This window comes from Aquarana catesbeiana, linkage group LG10, assembly GCF_042186555.1.
Source record: "Aquarana catesbeiana isolate 2022-GZ linkage group LG10, ASM4218655v1, whole genome shotgun sequence".
In the NCBI taxonomy this organism is placed as follows: Eukaryota; Metazoa; Chordata; class Amphibia; order Anura; family Ranidae; genus Aquarana; species Aquarana catesbeiana.
In genome coordinates this window covers 113,371,233-113,394,389 of record NC_133333.1, presented here as the reverse complement: position 1 = coordinate 113,394,389, position 23,157 = coordinate 113,371,233, and the positions used below count along the sequence as shown (strand labels likewise).

At 41.5% G+C, this 23,157-nt stretch overlaps 1 protein-coding gene across 1 annotated transcript in view; it reads right to left on the bottom strand.

Moving 5' to 3' along the window:
* Positions 1-23,157, bottom strand: part of PI4K2B (phosphatidylinositol 4-kinase type 2 beta) — a 99,454-nt gene that overhangs the window by 6,513 nt on the left and 69,784 nt on the right. Inside the window, exons 6-9 of the mRNA XM_073602473.1 lie at positions 11,457-11,548; positions 10,968-11,058; positions 1,552-1,685; positions 1,390-1,449 (exon numbers count right to left, since the gene is read on the bottom strand). Coding sequence (XP_073458574.1) covers positions 1,390-1,449; positions 1,552-1,685; positions 10,968-11,058; positions 11,457-11,548 — 377 coding nt within the window. The remainder of the gene's footprint in view (positions 1-1,389; positions 1,450-1,551; positions 1,686-10,967; positions 11,059-11,456; positions 11,549-23,157) is intronic.

Here is a 23,157-nt window from a genome sequence, read left to right as displayed (position 1 = left end):
AAGAAATTAGTGACACCAAATGTGTAAAAAATTCACATAAAAAATCCACATAAAAATAAATATATAGGGATGTATTCAGAAGGTTCAATTATACAGGTGTAGAATCCTGATTGGTATTGAAAAAGTCACGTGACTGTGATGTAACGCGTGGGAGGAGCCAAGGAAGCTCTGTGCAGATCAGCAGTATCACACAGTGTACTGCACTGAATCTGCTCCTGTCTAAGGCGGCTGACTGCTATAGTAAAACCTGCATATGCCTTATCATTATAAGGCACACAAGAGTGGATTGAAGTTTGCCTGTGTACCTTGGTATCCTAACTATTGCACAATGATTGTTTTTTTCTCTTATCTGCCTGTTTATGATTCTCACATTGGTTGTGAATAGAAGCAAAAAACACATTGGTACTATCAATGAGCACCTTAATTAAGCAAGTGTTTTTAAACAGCTTTGCTAGTGATCAAAAGCTCTATACCAATCAGGATTCTACACCTGTATAATTGAACCTTCTGAATACATCCCTATATATTTATTTTTATGTGGATTTTTTATGTGAATTTTTTACACATTTGGTGTCACTAATTTCTTATATTTTTTTATAATTTTACACTATTTTGATTGCTGGATTTTATAGGAATTTTTACTCACCGCTGGATTTATTTGACTATTTATATTTATTCTTATATATTCATTTTCATGCACATTGTGAAGCGCTTCAAATATCATTATCTATTCTTTTTAAGTGACTCTGAAAACACTCTCTTTTGATAGCAGCCTCACTTGGTTTTATGTGTAATTATCAGCTATTTAGCATCACAGCGCTTTGTGTTTTATATATATTTTATCACACCAGCATTGCCATTTACACACTTTTTGAAAGGTTTACTTAAAGTGCTTCTAAAGGCCCAAGGTTTTTACCTTCATGTATTCTACGCATGAAGAAAAAAAAAAAAAACCTGTGTGCACACCCCCCCCCCCCCCCCCCCCCGAATACTTACCTGAGCCCTATTGCAATCCAGCAATATGCACAAAAGTCTCGGCTCTCTGGAGATTCTCCCTCCTCATTGGCTCCCGCTGCTATCAATCACAGCCAGTAAGCCAATGGGAAAAGCGAGGGGGCGGGGCCGAGCCACAGCTCCATGTCTGAATGGACATGCAGAGCAACGGCTCAGGTGCCCCCACAGCAAGCTTGCAGGAGAGTAGAGCCAGGAGAGCCACTAGAGGACCCAAGAAGAAGAGGACCGAGGTTGCTCTGTGCAAAGCCACTGCACAGAGCAGGTAACTATAACAGATTTGTTAAGTAAACAAACAAAAAAAATGTACTTTAATATCACTTTAAGGGTCTCACACATGTAAAAACACCAATTCTCGCTGCTTGCATACAGACATACCTGCCCTCTCATTACAGACATCTGTTTTTCAAATGTTGCCTTGTCAAATCCCTTATCCGTCTACAGGAGAAATACAAGTTGTGAAGATTAGTATTAAAAAATGTATGTAACAGAATACTTCTGCTATAAGGAAACGCGATGAATAAATGAACGTGTGCTTACTTTAAACAGCTCATAAAGATCTTCACAAAGATCCTGCACAAAGTTCATATCGGAGATACGTGGAAGAATGAGGTCTCTTGTCTCCTGGCTAAAAGGAACTTTAGCTTGTGGAAGCCATGCCCAGAGGAATGGATCTAGAGAAGAAAAATATATGCCAAATTTAATTGAGAAGCACGGGGAACTGCTCACAGAAGCAGGTCTGTGGCCCTAAAAGTTCTTTGAATAATCATGCATCTTTAGTTATTACATGGAGTACAAACAGGTTCTGGATTATAAATCACTCTTTATTTTATACTGTTCTATGATTCTGCCATTACTTAAAGATTTTTTTTTTTACAGTAACAAAGATCCTTTTCCCTTAAAACATGAATAGCACAGTGCTTGTGCTGTGTCATTTGGCCTCTTCCATCACCTAAAAACCTGGCTGAACCTCCCCCCTGTAAACTGACCTCCGTTTATCATGGCTGTTGAGTTTACCTGCCTTTGTCATCCGTCATCCGCAGCCCTGCTCTTCTCTCCCCCCTCTCTGCCTGTCTGTCTGTTCTGCGTCAGTAAATAAAGTAAAAAAGCGTGCTAATGTGTAGGCAAAAATAAAACAAAAAAGCAGCAGCTTAAAGTGAGATACACAGCAAATAGATATGAGAAGCTGCACTAAATTAGTCCAAATTGTTGCAAAAGGATCCTTGATTGAGTATCATAATGGTATATTCGCATATTTGAAAGTAGTAGGGTAAATCCTTATCCCATTGGCACCACAGTGATTCACATCAAGAAGTGCTTCACCAGCTTAAGAAAAACTTGCTTACCAGATAGCAGGCAAAATAGGCATGTGGCTATATCCCAGCCAAGGCCTTTAGCTTGCACGATTGCCACAGGATAAATGGCTATAATATCGCTTACACACTGCCACGTTGTGAAGTCTGTGACCATCTCTTTCAGCAGAGGACCCAAAAAGAAAAACTGGCCATAGTGTAATATTGTCTGATATTTTATTTATAAAATAAAGGTAATGCACTTACATTTGGTATTAAAATTGCGGATAAAAAAAACAGAGCTGGCCGGCTCGCAACAAGCGCCCATCCTCCGAGTAAGACAGCGTGGCGACGTCTACACGTACCCTCTCCCAGACGCGTTTCGTCATACGCGACGTTATTAACGGGGAACGGGCAGCGTATTGACTCACCATCTTATAAACAAAGCCAAACCTCATTCTGAGTCTCAAGTGTTAGGCCACAAACGCCATATTAAATATGGGCAGCCCTTCCCCTTTAACAAGAAAGGTGGCTCAAACGTAATTAAGAGTATGAATAAATGATTGTAAAAATAAAACATAAATAAAAGGTGGTTAACTAACCACTGAAAACCTCACCTTAAACCACATAGCCCGATGAAAGGCACCAATATATCTTATTAACATCTTCATGGACTATGATGAATAAATCAGTGACTAATGTTAAAAAAAAAACTTTATACCCAAATTTAATTCAAAAACATGTGAATTATCTGAATACACCAAATTAGGCACCCCATACTGAAATTTGATCATTAACATGAACCAAATATATAATTAGTTCTAAATTAGCTCTAAATCCCTTAGTGCAAGTTAAAATTACCAAATTAATTATTAAATAATTCATTATTGTAAACAAGATAAATAAAGTGATAAATTAATAGTGAAACCAGTAAACCCCCATGAACCGTTATTTAAATCAAATTTGTAAATATAAAAACAAAAACATTTTTTAATCAACTAAATATATAAAAATATATCTTAATAGAAAATATATAAATACCGTAGTTAGGCCCACACATGTAGGCCTAACTAGTTATATATTTTCTATTAAGATATATTTTTATATATATTTAATTGATTAAAATATTTTTTTAGTTTTTATATTATTTACAAATGATAAAATAATGATAAATAATTGATTTAAATAATGGTTTATGGGGGTTTACTGGTTTCACTATTAATTTATCACTATTTATCATCTTATTTACAATAATTATTATTAAATACTTAATTTGGTAATTTAATTTACACAATTAGAGTCAATTTAGAACTAATTATATATTTGGTTCATGTAAATGATCAAATTTTAGTATTTGGCGTATTATTCACATATTTTTTAATTCAATTTGGGTATAAAGTTTTTTTTAACATTAGTCACCGATTTATTCATCATAGTCCATGAAGAGGTTAATAAGATATATTGGTGCCTTTCATCAGGCTATGTGGTTTAAGTTTAAAGTGAGGTTTTAGGTTGTTAGTTTACCACCTTTTATTTATGTTTTATTTTTACGATCATTTACTCGTACTCTTAATTACGTTTGGGCTGCTTTTCTTGTTAAAGGGGAAGGGCTGCCCATATTTAATATGGCATTTGTGGCCTAACATTTGAGACTCAGAACGAGGTTTGGCTTTGTTTATAAGGTGGTGAGTCAATAAGCTGCCCGTTCCCCCATTGACAACGTCACGTATGACAAAACGAGTCTGGAGGAGGGTACGCGTTGACGTCACCACGCTGTCTTACTAGGACGACAGGCGATTGTTGCGAGCCGACCGGCTCTGTTTTTTATACGCAATTTTAATACCTACCAAATGTAAGTGCATTACCTTTTTTATAAATAAAATATCAGACAATATTACACTATGGCCAGTTTTTCTTTTTGTGTCCTCTGCTGAAAGAGTCAGACTTCACGTGTCAGTGTGTAAGAAATATTATAGTCATTCATCCTTTGACAATCGCTCCTAAAGATCTTCCGTGCAAGCTAAAGGCCTTGGCTGGGCTATAGCCACATGCCTATTTTGCTTGCCATCCGGTAAGCAAGTTTTTCTTAAGGTGGTGAAGCACTTCTTGATGTGAATATGACAGGTAGGCAGCGCGGCTCTCGTTCTGGGAGGGCGGCATATGACGGCCCTCCATTTAAACAGGGAATGTGCGCGATCGTGTGCATGCATCCCTGTTCCTTCGGTGGCAGCATGTCCTGAGACAACCGCTCGTCACCGAGGGGGGGCGAACAGCCATTGGGCATGGCTGTTTACCACATTATCACTGCCGATCACAGGTGGTACCGCCCCACTTTGCAAGGCGCATGCACGCGATCTCAAGCGCGCTGCGCGTGCACGTCGGTGGCGGCATGTTCCCGGGAACACTGCTCGTCGCCGACGCTGGTAAACAGCCATTGGCCGGCGGCTGTTTACCACTTGATTGACTGTGATCCTTTCACAGCCGATCACTAAATGTCAACAAACCGTGGTAACGAGATGTTACCGGGTTCTCCTCCTCAGACACCGATCGTGTGCGAGGAGATTGCGGTAACATCTTGTTACCGCTTACAGTGTACACCAATCACACTGATTGCCCCCCACCCCAATAAAGAGGACCTGTCACCACCCATCAAAGTACCTGTCACAGTTCATCTGAGTACCTTTCACAGTCCATCAGAGTACCCGAGTACCTGTCACAGTCCATCAGAGTACCCGAGTACCTGTCACCAGCCCATCAGAGTACCCGAGTACCTGTCACCAGCCCATCAGAGTAACCGAGTACCTGTCACCAGCCCATCAGAGTAACCGAGTACCTGTCACCAGCCCATCAGAATAACTGAGTACCTGTCACCAGCTCATCAGAGTAACCGAGTACCTGTCTGCAGCTCATCAGAGTACCCGAGTACCTATGTGCAGCCCATGCCTCATAGAATATATATTTGGGTATTTGTTTTCCAAAATGGGGTCATTTTGTGGGCAATTCCATTGTCCTGGTGCTCAAGGACCTTCAAAAAAGTGTGATAGGTAGGAATGAAATGAGATGTGTAATTTATGCTCCTAGAACACCTGAAGGTACTACTTCAATGTTGGGCCTCTGTATGTGGCCAGGCTGTGTAAAAGTCTCACACATGTGGTATCGCCATACTCGGGAAGAGTAGCAGAATGTATTTTGGGGTGTAAACTGCTGGCAACAAAAGTGAGTACACCCCTAAGTGAAAATGTCCAAATTGGGCTCAATTAGCCATTTTCCCTCCCCGGTGTCATGTGACTCATTACAAGGTCTCAGCTGTGAATGGGGAGCAGGTGTGTTAAATTTGGTGTTATCGCTCTCACTCTCTCATATTGGTCACTGGAAGTTCAACATGGCACCTGGCACCTCATGGCAAAGAACTCTCTGAGGATCTAAAAAAAAAAAAAAAAAAAAAAAGAATGGTTTCTCTACATAAATATGGCCTAGGCCATAGGAAGATTGCCAAGACCCTGAAACTGAGCTACAGCACGGTGGCCAAAACCATACAGTGGTTTAACAGGGCAGGTTCCACTCAGAACAGGCCTCGCCATGGTGAATCAAAGAAGTTGAGTGCACATGCTCAGCATCATATCCAGAGGTTGTCTTTGGGAAATAGATGTATGACTGCTGCCAGCATTGCTGAAGGGGTGGGGGGGGGGGTAAGCCTGTCAGTGCTCAGACCATACGCCGCTCATTGCATCAAATTGGTCTGCATGGCTGTCATCCCAGGAGGAAGCCTCTTCTAAAGATGATGCACAAGAAAACCTGCAAACAGTTTACTGAAGACAAGCAGACTAAGGAAATTGATTACTGGAACCATGTCCTGTTGTCTGATGAGACCAAGATAAACTTATTTGGTTCAGATGGTGTCAAGCGTGTGTGGCAACAACTAGGTGAGGAGTATAAAGACAAGTGTGTCTTGCCTACAGTCAAGCATGCTGGTGGGAGTGTCATGGTCTGGGGCTGCATGAGTGCTGCTGGCATTTGGGAGCTACAGTTCATTGAGGGAACATCCACCAGCTCTGTGATGTCATCATGAAGGAGTTGAAGAGGACTCCAGTGGCAACCTGTAAAGCTCTGGTGAACTCTATGCCCAAGAGGGTTGAGGCAGTGCTGGAAAATAATGGTGGCCACACAAAATATTGACACTTTGGGCCCAATTTGAACATTTTCACTTAGGGGTGTACTCACTTTTGAACATTTTCACTTAGGGGTGTACTCACTTTTGCTGCCAGCTGTTTAGACATTAATGGCTGTGTGTTGAGTTATTTTGAGGGGACAGCAAATTTACACTGTTATACAAGCTGTACACTCACTACTTTACATTGTAGCAAAGTGTCATTTCTTCAGTGTTGCCACATTAAAAGATATAATAAAATATTTACAAAAATGTTAGGTGTGTACTCGCTTTTGTGAGATACTGTATATAAGTCTTCCTATCTGCTAAACTCTGCTATCATTGTTGGTGGAGGAAATACCATCTTTGATGGTGGTAGGAACTAGCAGTGCAACAGCAAAACTAGTAACTTTTGGTAAGTTTATTTAAGCAGACGTGTCATAATTTTTCAATAATATGTTTTTTTTTTTATTAAATGGAAAATTCAGTAAACAATGAAGCATTACATCGTACGCAGGAAGGAGGAGGTTCTACATTTAGTACATATCACATGTAAAAAGGAATTAGCATAGTTTATGGATATATTGTAAAAACCTAGTTCCATAGAACCTGCTGCTGGGGTTTGCGGTCTAGGGTAGCATATTGCTACCTTGCACCTGAAGTTCTAAGATCTTCTAGTATGGAAGCTTTCAGAAAGTACAGGGATATACTTTATAACCATAGCATCATTACCTCTTCATGAAACCTAGTTTTATACTAGTTTAAAAAAAGAAAACTAAAATTCTGTGCTATACAATTAAACATGGCCAAAGCACCATGGGTTAGCTAAAAAGAAGACAACACAACTTAACATATCCTTAAAGCGGAGTTCCACCCAAAAGTGGAACTTTCGCTTTAAGGTATCCTGACATGCCACATTTGGCATGTCATTTTTTATTTTTTTTTTGGGGGGGGGGGGGGTACCTAGTTTTGGCAGGTACCCAAGCTCTCACTTCCGCCTGAACCGCCTAGACAACTCCACCCTCCCTGCAATCTTCTGTGACACGTCACAGGCCCCAGAAGTTTGCCTGGCCATTCACGACGTGCAGCGCGACTCGCACATGCGCAGTGAGCACCCAGCTGTGAAGCCGCAAGCTGTCACAACTGGGTGCCCACAGTAGTGGTGCCGGCGCCGCAGACAGGCGGGGGATAGAACGGAGGCTTCGGGCGGCTGCATCGCTGGACCGTGGGATAGGCGAGTGTGTTCATTAAATGTCAGCAGCTACACTTATTGTAGCTGCTGACTTTTAATAAACATGGGTCCAGCTGGAACTGCGCTTTAATTCTTCCCCACAACAGGCATAAAAAAAAAAAAAAAAAAAAAAACTTAAATCCTTAAGCATTTTACTTGTGTAATCACATCACCAGCCCACAATTTGGCTAAGCCATAGCAATGCTCTGTGGAGCACCATACAGAAGTAAGGCAATTAAAATATTTTTTCTGCTCCCTAGGTTTGTAAGATCTGTTTACCCACTTGAGTCTCCGCACATTAAACCCATATAAACCCCCTTGTATCTCAGGGCTTTTTTCAGGTTTTGGACATGTGATGATCGTCTTACAACTGCAGCTTTTATTTGCAGTCAACCTAGCCAGTCTTGAAATTTTTTTTTTAATTGGTTAGAAATAAAAACTAAAAAAAAAAAAAAAATAAAACTTTTAGCTTTAGAACCACTTTAAGGTTACTTGAAATTAAAGCAAAAAAATAAAAATGGAAAATTATTGTTTTTAGTTCTTTTTCATTTTTCCTTTATGTACTGTAGGAAATGATGTTATGAAATACTTTATTCTCCTACTGCTATACATGAGAACACCACATAAGTATGTCTATGTCACATGGTATGAACATGGCAGGGAGGGAATTCTGTTGTCAAAAGGTTGAAAACTGGCACATCCGTTATTTGGCACTATATTGCATATACAGGAGTGGCATGACCCCAGAAACTACTCCAAAATGACTATTTCTGATCAGTAGGCCCCTCAAGGTTTTTGGCAAGGGATACAACTTGTACTGTGAACCCCGTTTTTTTTCAAAATGCAATTGGCAGCAAAATTAGGGGGGAAAATTAAATACAAAATTTTTAACAAAAGTGTAAATTCAGTGATGAGTTTCACAGACAGTGATGGCATGGTAAAAACTGCATCAATGTGTTAAGCTACCTCTCCCAGACACATACTGTAAGTATGCCTTCATCACTTGGTAGGAATATGGCAGATCCCAAATGGGAGCACACTCTGGCTGTCAACGGCTGAAAACTCCCACGTTGGTGACAACATATTGCATTTAACGTGGCTCAGTAGTGGCAGGCCTCCGTGGCAATGTATACTTGTATAGAAATATGCTCCATCGATTCAAATACTCCTGCCGTCGGCTCTGTGATGATTAGAGAGCGATGGCAGGGAGAAGAAAAGGCTGCTAAATGGCGGTACCGCAGTGGTCCAAATGGAAACGTGATGCCGTCGGCATTTGGCCTGCCATTTAGTGATGCCCGATCTAAAATAACTAAATGTTACGTTTCCTTTTATCTCCCAGCACATCAGAGTGATGTTGATAAACATGTGGATGGTTGTTTCTTTTTGACAGCTGTGAGTGAATAGAGCTACTAGCCGGGTCTTAGGAATTACTCGCCACCAGCTGCCCTAGCCTGCCCCTAAACACGCCCTCATAAAATTATCTCTTAAATGTTTTATGCAGAATTAAGTTACAAAAATATTAACAACAACTTTAATATTAATATAAAGCATATCAGTGCCCATCAGGGCAGCCTCATCAGTGCAGCCTGTCACTGCATGGGGAACTCAGGGAGGAATCAGGAGGAGAGTCAGCTGGATCACACAGAGCGGGGATCTCCCATTGTGACACTGAGCTTGGATTTTTGGATTTGAATTGCCCGGCGGCCACTGTCAACAAGTTCCACCTCCTGGACCGGCTCCTATGATAGACGTCACACTGATTCAATTTCCAGGCATTGGATCAGTGTGCGGTCTACAGGGCTTTTTTTTCAGCAGGAACGCGGGGGGGAGCAGTTCCGGCACCTCCAGAACTTAATGTATGTAATGGCAAGGGGTGCTGGAGGGTCTATTGTTGCTGGCTGCTGGGGGATCTATTGTTTCTGGGGAGGTCTTCTGTTGCTCATGGCAAATCTATTGTTGCTGGGGGAGGTGTCAATCATTGCTGGGAGGGATCTACTGTTGAAGGAGGGGTCTTTGTTGCTGGCTGCTAGTGGATCTATTGATGCTAGCTGCTGGGGAATCTATTGTTGCTGGGAAGGTCTATCGTTCCTGGGGTGTTTCTTATTTTGCAGGGGTCAATTGTTGCTGGGAGGGATCTACTGTTGAAGGAGCGTTTCTGGCTGCTGGAGGGTCTATCGATGCGGGCTGTTGGGAATCATTTGTTGCTGGGGGAGGGGACAGGGAACAAATTCCATACAAATGACTTAGCACAGCACAATGATACTTGGTTCTGTATTTTTTTTTTAAAAGGGGTAGTACTGGGGAGGTGGGTAAAGTGCAAAACCAAGGAACAGTACTCAGATGTGGGTAAAGGGTGATTCGGAGGAGCTTCTGCACCTATTCTCTGAGGAAAAAAAGCCCTGGCTGTCTATCATAGGAGCTGGTCCAGGAGGTGAGGCTTTGTTACACTGGCCATCAGGCATTCTAGATCCAAGCTGTGTCACAGCTCTGGATACACAGTGTGACCAGAACATGGAGAGGAGGGAGGGATGGAGAGGAGGGATGGAGAGGAGGGAGGGATGGAGAGGAGGGATGGAGAGGAGGGAGGGATGGAGAGGAGGGAGGGATGGAGAGGAGGGAGGGATGGAGAGGAGGGAGGGATGGAGAGGAGGGAGGGAGAGGAGGGAGAGGAGGGAGGGAGGGAGGGAGAGGAGGGAGGGAGGGAGAGGAGGGAGGGAGGGAGAGGAGGGAGGGAGAGGAGGGAGGGAGGGAGGGAACTGACAGGAGCGATTACGTAATTCATGAAATAGCAATGCAGTCATTCTCTGTATCGATGCAGAATCATTTAAAGGCTGCATCATGATGCATCAATTACACTATTTTCAACACCCCTAATTATATAATTAATTAGGGGTGTTGAAAATGATAGTCTAATCGATGCAACTTACACGATGCCTTAAACAATATATCCATTTATTTTTATTTCAGCTCTTGGGCAACCATAGCACTGGATGCCAGCAGTCAAAGGCAACCAATGGTTCCAGCGTCTAACCCCACAGGGACCTGCAAATCACTACCGTTGGTTTAAAATGGCACCGAGACAAGTAGCCCCTATCCCTGGGCCGCTGTGCTGCGGATTTAAGTGGTTAACTGGAAACAAAAATTGGGTTTTAAGTGTATTTTACTCCCCCCCCCCCCCCCCCCCCCTCCCAAAAAAAAATAATTAATTAAAAACAGTGCTACCAGAGTAATGAATTCATGTAATAACTAGTCAGAAATCCATTCAGAAGATAAAAGAAATACTTGCATGCTCTCCACTCATCAGGATGTTTGAATGGGAATGCCAGACCATTATCTATTGCTGCAATTTTTATAACAGGCTCTTTATCAGTCCAATCCTAAAATCAAAACACAGAAAGCATTAGAATGCCATGTGAAGAAAACATAATTTAAGTCACACAGCCGGAGTCTGCGGCCTTGGAGGAAGATGGGCGAAGCTGGATGCGGCCTGCGGCGGGGACGACGAGGGCTTTGTTTGCACGCAAGTGTCACAATGTGCTAGTATGAGAAGCATACTAGCACATTTATATGCCTTTACTTTTCAGGGAAGAAGAAAGGAAGAAAAACCCACCAGGGTTTACTTCATCTTTAAGTGGTTACTTTACTTTTCTAATATAAGCAGCCATTTATTAATAAAAATGAGTAAATTACAATACATATTGTACAAAAATGAAAGGTGTCTGATTAGTAAAAAAAATTATGTTTGCAGCAAAACTCTCGCAACATAAAATCATACCTTAGACACTTGGAAGTCAGCAGCTTTCTCCGAGCCTTCCATATATTCCTCTTGACTTTCATATCGAATTAGCCAATTATCATTGCCTCGGTCTACAAATTAAAAACACCACCAGGTTTTAGATTAAATCTTTAAGATCATTAACTATTTGCTACATTGCACATTACTTTAAAAGAAACATGCCATTTAGTGTACAACAGATACACAATATGGAGTATTTAGATTTAAAGAAGAACTCCAGGAAGTAGTATTTCTATCCCAACTGTCCCTTTAATAACCACTTCTGTACGTTAAAATAATTAAATTCATGGGTGCCTGGGATTCTAATGATGTCTAACACACAGCTGCAGTAAAAAGGTTGAACACGGTTTCTGTATATCATTTTTGGGAAGTTCTGATCTGCAAATATAGTACATAAAATAAGGCAACTGGTCTTGCGTTACATGTGAATGTCCTGTATTTGAGCCGAGCCCACTACCAGACTATGTTGTGCATGTACAGGCATAAAAAAAAGACATTTTAAAAAGTATGTGGAGGATGCCATAGTTTAGAAAACTCCAGCCTTTGCATACTTGGGCTCCACTGTGAGGTGAATCAGTCACACCTTATACAATTCTAGGGAGTTCTTTTTTAAAAGATAGAGATGTTAAATAAAAAAAACACAAAAGAACAAATTTTTGCAACGAATCAGGCCACCTGGCCATATAATAGGTTCATCACATCACAGCAAATCTCTAACTATGAAGTAGTATGAAAGCCAACACTTCCAGATCACACAGTACTGGTACCTGCCACAGCTTTTCTTCCAGACTTGGCCGTTTAGGTACAAGCAAAAACACAGTAAAAGGAATGAAAAAAAATAAAAAATAAGAGTTGCTGAAACAATCCCTGACATTTTTAAATTTACTGAAAAAAGGTCTGTTTCCACCTTTTTTTTTTTTTTTCTTTTTGTCCAGCAGAGTACATATCAATTATCCAATTTTCCTTCACAGCAAACTTTGCAAATTGGTACTTCCTGTTTATTTTCACAAATACCTACACAGCAGGACAGAGAAGTAAACAATAAATATTGCAATATGTATGTAAAATGTGGAAATGAGAGCAAGAGTTTTTTTTGGGGGGGGGGTAAAAAAATCAAAATAGACAAAGCATACTTGTATTAGCTAGGATTCATAGGTTCTAAGTTTTAATATTTTTTATATTTTTGTATTTTAGCAGCATTACCTACATCTCTCTCCAACTAATAATGCAGGTAGATTTAGATGTGCGTTCCCTTTCCACTGGAGCCTGAACATGTTTCAGAGGCTACTGACAGCCAGTAAGGAAACAATGCCTCCTCACCACCTGTTTTGACCCCATTTTTGCGAACAAACGAGTTGCACGCAGTTTACGTGGTATTTGCGGCACCTCCCTATTTGCTTGAATGTGTAGCAACGTCTTTGCTAATAGAAGAGTTGTGAAAACTGATCATCTACACAACAAATTTGATATATGATGCCATCAAATCTGGTCAAATATTATGCCATATTACCAAGCAGTAAAAGCAAGTAAGGGGATCATTCTTATGCAAGTCATCAAGTTTAAGAGAAAACAAACAATATTTTCATACCACGCTCCTATTCATAAACAAAACCTGTGCAAACCAACATATGTTAGGTGCTAAATACCATTATGGAACTGTAGTGTTTAAAATGTCCATACACCACCACCAGATGTCTCCAATCAAGTGAGAGCTAAGCAAATCTTCTTAGTAGTTCATAAATGTGGATAAAACAAAAAAGATGCCTTCTTTCACCAGCCCCTAGGCAAACATCCTACTCACCAGACATATAGGACACCCATCACAGGTAGTCACAATAGGCATGTGTAGCAAAGATGCATCTTCCAGTGAAACGGCCCAGATCGATAAACACCCGCAGGGTGAGGGTATAGTGAATCACATACGTCAAGGAGAAAAGAGAGCTCCTCATAGTGCAGTTTGTAACTTATTTTCTTTGCAATAAAAAAATATAATACAATGTAAAGGTGTATGTAAAAAAGGTATGGCGCTACCTCATAAGGATCATTAATGTGCACACCTACTCTAATGATACATATAGACCTTAACGGTTCATGTATTACAACCAATTCATTAAAAAAAAAAAATAATAATGTACCATTTTAATAAATTTTGCAGAACACAAGAAAAGTCCAATCATTGCGATGAAGAAGATGCTACCAGTCTATTGAAAAAGATAATGGTAAGAAGTGAAACAAACGATGATCCACCTCCAAACCGTGCATAGAAAGTTCAAATTCACCACCACTCATCGACTGGCACCCCTAAGGAGCAGTGGGGTTCACTATAGCTAGCAATGTAGAAGTTGATGGTTCCTTAATCTCAGAAAACTTTTAGGCAATCATACTCAGGAGAAAAACATAAGGATCGTAGCATAATAACTTTGAAAACGGGGATAAATGCAGGTAGATGTAAAAATGCCTACTCACATTAGAAAGTGTTAAATGCTAGCACCAACATAAACAGCCTAGGTACCTCTACACGCCGCATCTACTACAATGTAGAAGATCTTTCAAAGCTCATTAAAAACAAGCAGCCACGCCGATCGCGTTCCAGAGAGATGGCGAAAGTGACGTGTCACACACTGCCCGACATGACGCTTTCCTCAGTGTCTGACATCATCAGTGGTCGTGTGATTGAACTTGTCACTTCTTCCTAGTTAAAATACAAAATCGCCATAACTTGGATGTCCAATCCACTTCAATTCTCTCAGACGGCTCATTAGCCAGTCTAAAAAACGAACATACCAATGTACAAATACCTTATCAGCTACTCATATGTTAAATTATAAACTATATAAAAAGTAGAATATTTAATTTAATTATTCCCAAACAACCCCTTAAGGGTTATGAACTAAGACCAATAGATGCTACACCCTCTAGTGGAATCACGATAAACTAACTGAGTGAGAACCACTATGTAACTAAAAAGCGCCATATATATATATATATATATATATATATATATATATATATATATATATATATATATATATATATATATATATATATATATATATAAAATGGAAATTACGCCATCTTATGGCTAAAAATAATAATACATCCCAACTCAAGAATTTGGTCAGACATTAATGCCCAAAAAATGTGAAATTGAAGCATGATTGGAACATGTAACAATCAATAGTTTGAAATGTAAAAATTTTAATCAATATCCACATTGATACCTGCAGGATAAAGGGCATTTAATTAAAAAATCCATTCTGTCTCATGTTACATCCTCCCCCGACTCAACCCTATCAATTCCACAAAATGAGGCCAAACTAGGGTCTCTATTGTGGTGGGTTCTGAAATGATTCGATAGACTATGTTTAGGAAACCCTTTCTTTATATTATTCAGATGCTCGTTTATTCTTGTCCCCAATTTCCTGGCCGTGCGCCCCACATATTGGAGCCCACAAGGACAAGAAATTAGGCAAGTTAGGTGAGTGGAATCACAGGAAATAAATGTATCAATTTTGAATTGTTTACCAGTACTATGGAATTTGAAAGTTTCAATTTTCCTACTCATAAATCTTGTTGTCCTACAAGCTTTGCACCTTTTACAATGGTAAAAACCCATGGTATCTAAACAGGTGCGTATCTTTTTGGGTGGATTATAAATATTTGGGGAAATGTTGTTTCTTAAAGCGGAGTCCTGCCAAAAAAAAATGAAAAGTCAGCAGCTACAAAAAGTGTAGCTGCTGACTTAATAAAATTGGACACTCACCTGTCCCACGGTCCATGCGGGCGTACGAAGCCTGGCTCCTCTCCGAGGCTCCGGCATTCTTACTGTGGGCGCCTGGCTGTGGCTTCACAGCTGGGCATGCATTGCACATGCACGAGGTGCGCTGTGAATGGCCGGACAATCTTCTGGGACCTGTGACATGTCCCAGAAGATTCCAGGGAGGGAGGGGGCATAGGTCATCTTCCCTCCAGTGCCGCGGAGCCCCGGGAGGACCTGGGAGCTGGATGCCTCTAAAAAGAGGGTATCGGGTGTCTCTCCCCACCCCCCCCCCAAAAAAAAAAAATTGACATGCCAAAATGTGGCATGTCAGGGGGTCACCTGCATTTAAAGCAGAAGTTCCATTTTTTGGGTGGAATTCCGCTCTAAGGTTGGTGCCCTTCGATAAATGAATGTAGGTTGTTTGGGGAAAAAACCTGCTCCCCAAACAAAGTCTTATCTCTCAACAAAATAGTCCAATGTCTTCTGACAATATGTTCAAGCAATCCGTCAGGAATGCTATATTATTCATATAATTATTGGAGCTTTTTGGTTTAATCTTCCAATATGCACTGTCGGTCCATATTTCTTACTTATGCCTGAATGGGTGCTAATAGATCATCATAGTAACCCTTTTCTTTAAATCCATTTACCACAAGTTCAGATTGTTGGACATAATCATATAAATTAGCGCAATTCCGTCAAATGCGCACAAATTGCCCCTTGGGGATTGCCCCCAACCACTTGGGGTGATGGCAACTAACTGTAGGGATATACCCATTCATATCAGTCTCCAAAGAAAGTTTTGGTGATTACACCTCCATTAAATCTGGTGAGCACCAGATCTAAGAAGCCAAGTTGGTACAAATCCCAAGCCGGAAGGAAGGTCACCTCTCCCCCCTCTCTCCCTGCAATCTTCTGGGACATGTGACAGGTTCCAGAAGATTGTCTGGCCATTCACAGTGCGGCTTGCGCATGTGAAGCCACAGCTAGGCGCCCACAGTTAGAATGCCGGTGCCGTGGAGAGGAGCGGGCTTCATAAGCCCACATTGCTGGACTGTGGGACAGGTGAGTGTCTGATTATTGTGTCTGACACTTTTTGTAGCTGCTGACTTTTAAATGGGTGGAACTCAGCTTTAACATTTAACATTTATTTTAGCGAGAAACCTAGATAGGTTATCCATAGTGCCATGCCATAAAATTACGATTTCGTCAAAGTAACGCTTGTAGAGAGTGATCTCTGGAAGGTTCTCATTGAATATAGTCTGTTCTTCCCACTGGCTAAGCAGGAGGTTAGCTACACTAGGGGCATATTTTGCCCCCATGGCTACACCCTTAATTTGATTATAATAAGAGCCCTCATGCCAGAAATAGTTATTTGTCATAGCTAGATCTAATAAAGCCATTACTAGCTTTTTTCAGTTTTAAAGGCCAGTATGGACATCCAATGCTCTCTTAGTGGTAGAGATAACATCCTGATGTTTTAAAGAGGAAGTAAACCCTCTGGAAAAAAAAATAAACACCCTGCAAGACAAAGGCATAATGAGCTAGTATGCATAGCATACTAGCTCATTATAAATTACTTACCCGAGATCGAAGCCCCCCGAAGCGGTCCTCGTTCCCCTCCTCCATCACCATATCTCCCAGGGTGACTTCTGGGTATGCTGGCTCCAGCGCCGTGACTGGCCGGAGCCATGATGTCACTCCCGTGCAAGCGGGCGGGAGCCGCCACCAACGGCACGATCGCCGTTAGAAACAGCATGCTCAGTGCGCCTGCGCTCCGTTGTCTACAGTGCATGCGCCGTAAACATCAGTGCCTGTGTTTTGCAAATATCTCCTAAACCGTGTAGGTTTAAGAGATATTTCTTGCACCTTCAGGTAAGCCTTAAGCTAGGCTTACCTGTAGGTAAAAGTGGTCTGTAAGAGTTTACAACGATTTTAAACTTGTATACAGCGTCTCAAAAAAGGGAAGCTCCGCTTGTTTGCATCCTCCACTGCCACATTTGGCACCCTTTCAGGGTTTGCCGTCGCAAACTCAGTCGGAAGTTCAGCCCTCCTCCTTCCCCGCTGCTGGGCCATTCACAAAGTGCAGCGCGCTTCACGCACGCGTAGTAGGGAGCCGCAGGGCTTCACTGCAGGTTTTTCCCCTAGCTGAGATGGCACCAGCAGCACCCGAGAGCCAATTGAAAAATCGTCTCGGGTTAAGACACCGCTGGATTCGTGGACAGGTAAGTGTCCTAATATTAAAAAAGTCAGCAGCTACAGTAGTTGTAGTTGTTGTTGTTAATTTTATTTTTTTCTGAAGAAGCCTGGAGCTCCTCAATGCCATCCCAATGCTGTGGAAGAGTGCTGCAAGCCTGGGTCTGTGTGATCGTTCCCGTTATAGCTCCGAGGTCGGCTGCAGACATGCAGTGTTAAAGAGAAGACCTCAGGTGCATCTTCAGGCGTCCCTGACAGCGTAGTGTTTTTGTGAGGAGGTGGTGAATCAAGCAACCACAAGGATCGGGTTTCACAGTATTTCCTCCCTGGGCCTCTGGACACAGGATTGGTAAGAGGGCACTTGCTCTAGCCTCCCTAAGCCAGAACACTGAACTGCTCCTATTACTCTGCCTTAGCCAATTAGGAGAATCCATGATGCCTTTACACTTTGCCTGGCAGTGATAGTATCTGCCAGATGTAACTGAAGATTACCAACTCCATTTGTGTCCTCTCTTTTCACTGAGGCCTTTGTATGTTGTTTAATACACTGAAAAGCGATAAAGTGCACCACCGAAAGACTCTTAAAGTGGATGTAAACCCAATGTCATCTTTTCTAAACTATTGCCATAGGGGTTATCTATAAGGATATACATGCCTCCTGCATGTATCTTTACCTGTCAAATGTCTCCCCTCTGTCTGTTATGAGACCAGAAAAACTGAAGTTTCTGTGGGTGAGTCTGTTGTCTGGAGCTCGGTGGGTGGAGTCGTGATGTCAGACTCCCCGCCCACCTCTACACTCCCCTGTGTATTTCTAACACTGAACTTCTGCTATGATCTCTAACATCCAGTGAAAAGACAGGAAAGTAACCACATGACTTCAGTATGCCAAATCATGTTGAGGTGTGGAACAGCCAATCCTTGCAGAGCTGCTGAAGAAAGGAGTGGGGGAGGGAATTAAAAAACACTGTATGTGTCTTAGGCTAGTGCACGATATGTAAATCACCTGTCACTCACAGCAAGGGGGAGTATTTGACAAAGTTTTTCTCAATTTGTCAAGAATTGTCTCACTGAACAATAAAAGAGAATTGCTCAGAGATGGATTAACTCTGTGTGGCAAGACTGGGCTCAAATGATATACTCTACAGCATGATATAAAAAAAAAAAAAAAAATTTCGGGTTTACATCCACTTTAAAGACAGAGGGCCCTATCTACACATCAGGACTTCAGATTTAGGTGGGTAAATTCAGTGCACTAAATCAGGTATGGTGTTTGAACAGGCCTGTTGGGACTGTGGTGCTAGGGTGAAGAAGGGAGAGAACTAAACAGGGGATAAAGCCATTCCTCTGCCCTCTGCCTGCCTGGACTCTCATAGCCCATTCTAATTGAAGTTGGTGGTTAATATATTGAAGTGAGCAGTCTTATAATGTTATTCTTGTATGTTCACCTCTGCTCAAGGGGTTATTCACTTAAAAGGAGTCCCCCGAAAGCAGCCTGATAGAATATTGAGCTATTTTGCTCTTGATCCCCGTTACTGCTTTTCAACTAATCCATTCAAAACTCATACTGCTATTGTCTGTTGCTATTTCACGGAAATCTAGCAGTAAAGACAATTTGTGTCTTATAAACATGTGTGTTTTTCATTGCACTTACACTATTGCCAGGTGTGCCAGAGGGGGGCTCGGACTGTTATTGGGGTTGATAGGCAGATTAAGCAATCATACTCAAGCGGCTTCTGCAGGGGTAGTGCCACACACACAGTATCTCACAAAAGTGAGTACACCCCTCACATTTTTGAAAATATTTTATTATATCTTTACATGTAACACTGAAGAAATTACACTTTGCTATAATGTAAAATTAGTGTACAGATTGTATAACAGTGTAAATTTGCTGTCCCTTGAAATAACTCAACACAGCCAATAATGTCTAAACCTCTGGCAACAAAAGTGAGTACACCTCTGAGTGAAAATGCCCAAAAATTGGGCCCAAAGTGTCAATATTTTGTGTGGCCACCATTATTTTCCAGCATTGCCTTAACCCTCTTGGGCATGGAGTTCACCAGAGCTTCATAGGTTGCCACTGAAGTCCTCTTCCACTTCTCCATGATGACACCACGGAGCTGGTGTATGTTAGAGACCTTGCGCTCCTCCACCTTCCATTAGCAGATGCCCCATAGATGCTCAATTTAAAAAAATGTGAGGGGTATACTCACTTTTGTGAGATTATACACACATACATACACACAGTGGGGATGGAAAGTATTCAGACCCCCTTAAATTTTTCACTCTGTTATATTGCAGCCATTTGCTAAAATCATTTAAGTTCATTTTTCCCTTATTAATGTGCACACAGCACCCCATATTGTCAGAAAAACACAGAATTGTTGACATTTTTGCAGATTTATTAAACAAGAAAAACTGAAATATCACATGGTCCTAAGTATTCAGACCCTTTGCTGTGACACTCATTTATTTAACTCAGGTGCTGTCCATTTCTTCTGATCATCCTTGAGATGGTTCTACACCTCCATTTGAGTCCAGCTGTGTTTGATTATACTGATTGGACTTGATTAGGAAAGCCAGACACCTGTCTATATAAGACCTTACAGCTCACAGTGCATGCCAGAGCAAATGAGAATCATGAGGTCATAGGAACTGCCTGAAGAGCTCAGAGACAGAATTGTGGCAAGGTACAGATCTGGCCAAGGTTACAATTTGCTGCTGCACTTAAGGTTCCTAAGAGCACAGTGGCCTCCATATTCCTTAAAAGGAAGACGTTTGGGATGACCAGAACCCTTCCTAGGGCTGGCCGTCTGGCCAAACTGAGCTATCGTGGGAGAAGAGCCTTGGTGAGAGAGGTAAAGAAGAACCCAAAGATCACTGTGGCTGAGCTCCAGAGATGCAGTCGAGAGATGGGAGAAAGTTGTAGAAAGTCAACCATCACTACAGCCCTCCACCAATCGGGGCTTTATGACAGAGTGGCCCGACGGAAGCTTCTCCATGACTGTTCTTGAATGGCCCAGCCAGAGCCCTGACTTAAACCCAATTGAGCCTCGCTGGAGAGACCTAAAAATGGCTGTCCACCAATGTTTTACCATCCAACCTGACAGAACTGGAGAGGATCTGCAAGGAGGAATGGCAGAGGATCCCCAAATCCAGGTGTGAAAAAATCGTTGCATCTTTCCCAAAAAGACTCATGGCTGTATTAGATCAAAAGGGTGCTTCAACTAAATACTGAGCAAAGGGTCTGAATACTTAGGACCACGTGATATTTCAGTTTCTTTTTTTAATAAATCTGCAAAAATGTCAACAATTCTGTGTTTTTCAATATGGGGTGCTGTGTGTACAATATTGAGGAAAACAAATTAACTTAAATGATTTTAGCAAATGGCTGCAATATAACAGAGTGAAAAATTTAAGGGGGTCTGAATACTTTCCGTCAACACTGTATTAATATATATATATATATAGATATATCTATATCTATATAGATATATATCTATATATATATCTATATAGATATAGATATATATATATATATATCTATCCACTTCAATACCAGGCACTTAGACACCTTCCCGCCCAGACCAATTTTAGGCTTTCAGCACTGTCGCATTTTGAATGACAATTGTGCGGTCATGCTACACTGTACTCAAACAATTTTTTTATAATTTTGTTCCCACAAATAGAGCTTTCTTTTGGTGGTATTTTATCACCTCTGCGTTTTTTATTTTTTGTGCAACAAATAAAAAAAGACCAGAAATTTTGAAAAAAAAAAACAAAGTTTTTCTTTGTTTCTGTAAAAAATTTTTGTAAATAAGTATGTTTTCTTCTTCAATGACGGGCACTGATACGGCGGCACTGATGGGCACTCGTAGGTGGCATTGATGGGTACTTATGGGTGGCACCGATGGACACTGATGGGTGGCACTGATGACACTGATGGGTGGCACTGATGACACTAATGGGTGGCACTGATGACACTAATGGGTGGCACTGATGACACTAATGGGTGGCACTGATGACCCTAAGGGTGGCATTGCTGGGCATCACTGCAATATACTGGTGCCAATCAGTGCCCATTTGTGGGCACTGATTGGCCACATGTGGATGGCCATGGGGTACATACCTGGCCATCCAAGTTGCCCCTCTCCCTGGTGGTCCAGTGTGGTCATCTGAGGAGGGGCTCAGCGCAGACCCCCCCCCCCCCCCCCGTCAGGAGAGCCGCCGATCGGCTCTCCTCTACTCGCGTCTGTCAGACACGAGTGAGGAAAAGCTGATCAACGGCTCTTCCTATTGACATCGTGATCAGTCGTGATTGGACACGGCTGATCACATGGTAAAGAGCCTCCGCCGGAGGCTCTTTAGCAAGATTGGTGGAGCGTTGTGTCAGACTGACACACCAACGCCGCGATGCGTGGCGGCATGTTATGTTATCCTGCTGGACGTCATATGACGCCCAGTCAGGATAGCTGAACCACTGCCCGGCTGTCATCTGCTATGGGCCGGGAAGTGGATAGAGATATATATATATATATATATATATATATATATATATATACACACATACACACACACACACATACACATATACATATACATACACACACACACAGTTGTGCGCATAAGTTTACATACCCTGGCAGAATTTATGATTTCTTGGCCATTTTTCAGAGAATATGAATAACACAAACTTTTTTCACTCATGGTTAGTGTTTGGCTAAAGCCATTTATTATCAATCAACTGTGTTTTCTCTTTTTAAAATCATAATCACAACAGAAACTACCCAAATGACCCTGATCAAAAGTCTACATACCCTAGTTCTTAATACGTGTATTGCCCCCTTTAACATCAATGACAGCTTGAAGTCTTGTGGTATTTGTGGATGAGGCTCTTTATCTTCTCAGTTGGTAAAGCTGCCCATTCCTCTTGGCAAAAAAGCCTCCAGTTCCTGTAAATTCTTGGGCTGTCTTGCATGAACTGCACATTTGAGATCTCCCCAGAGTGGCTCAATGATATTGAGGTCAGGAGACCGAGATGGCCACTCCAGAACATTCATTTTAGTCTGCTGTAGCCAATGACAGGTCAACTTGGCCTTGGTGTTTTGGATCATTGTCATGTTGGAATGTCCAAGTACAACCCATGCGCAATTTCCTTGCTGATGAATACAAAATGTGCCTCCGGTATTTATTGATAACATATTGCATTCATCTTGCCATCAATTTTGACCAAATTTTGTGTCTTTGTAGCTCACACATCCCCAAAATATCAGCGATCCACCTCCATGTTTCACAGTAGGAATGGTGTATCTTTCATCATAGGCCTTGTTGACTCCTCTACAAATGTTGCATTTATGGTTGTGGCAAAAAAGCTCAATTTTGGTCTCATCACTGCAAATTACTTTGTGCCAAAAGGTTTGAGGCTTGTCTCTGTGCTGTTTGGCATATTGTAAGTGGGATACCTTGTGGCATTTGCGTAGTAATGGCTTTCTACTGACAACTCAACCATGCAGCCCATCTTTGTTCAAATGCCTCCTTATTGTGCATCTTAAAACAGCCACACCACATGTTTTCAGAGAGTCCTGTATTGCACCTGAAGTTATTTGTGGGATTTTCTTTGCATCCCGAACAATTTTCCTGGCAGTTGTGGCTTAAATTTTAGTTGGTCTACTTGAGCATGGTTTGGTTTCAACAGAACCCCTCATTTTCCACTTCTTGATTAGA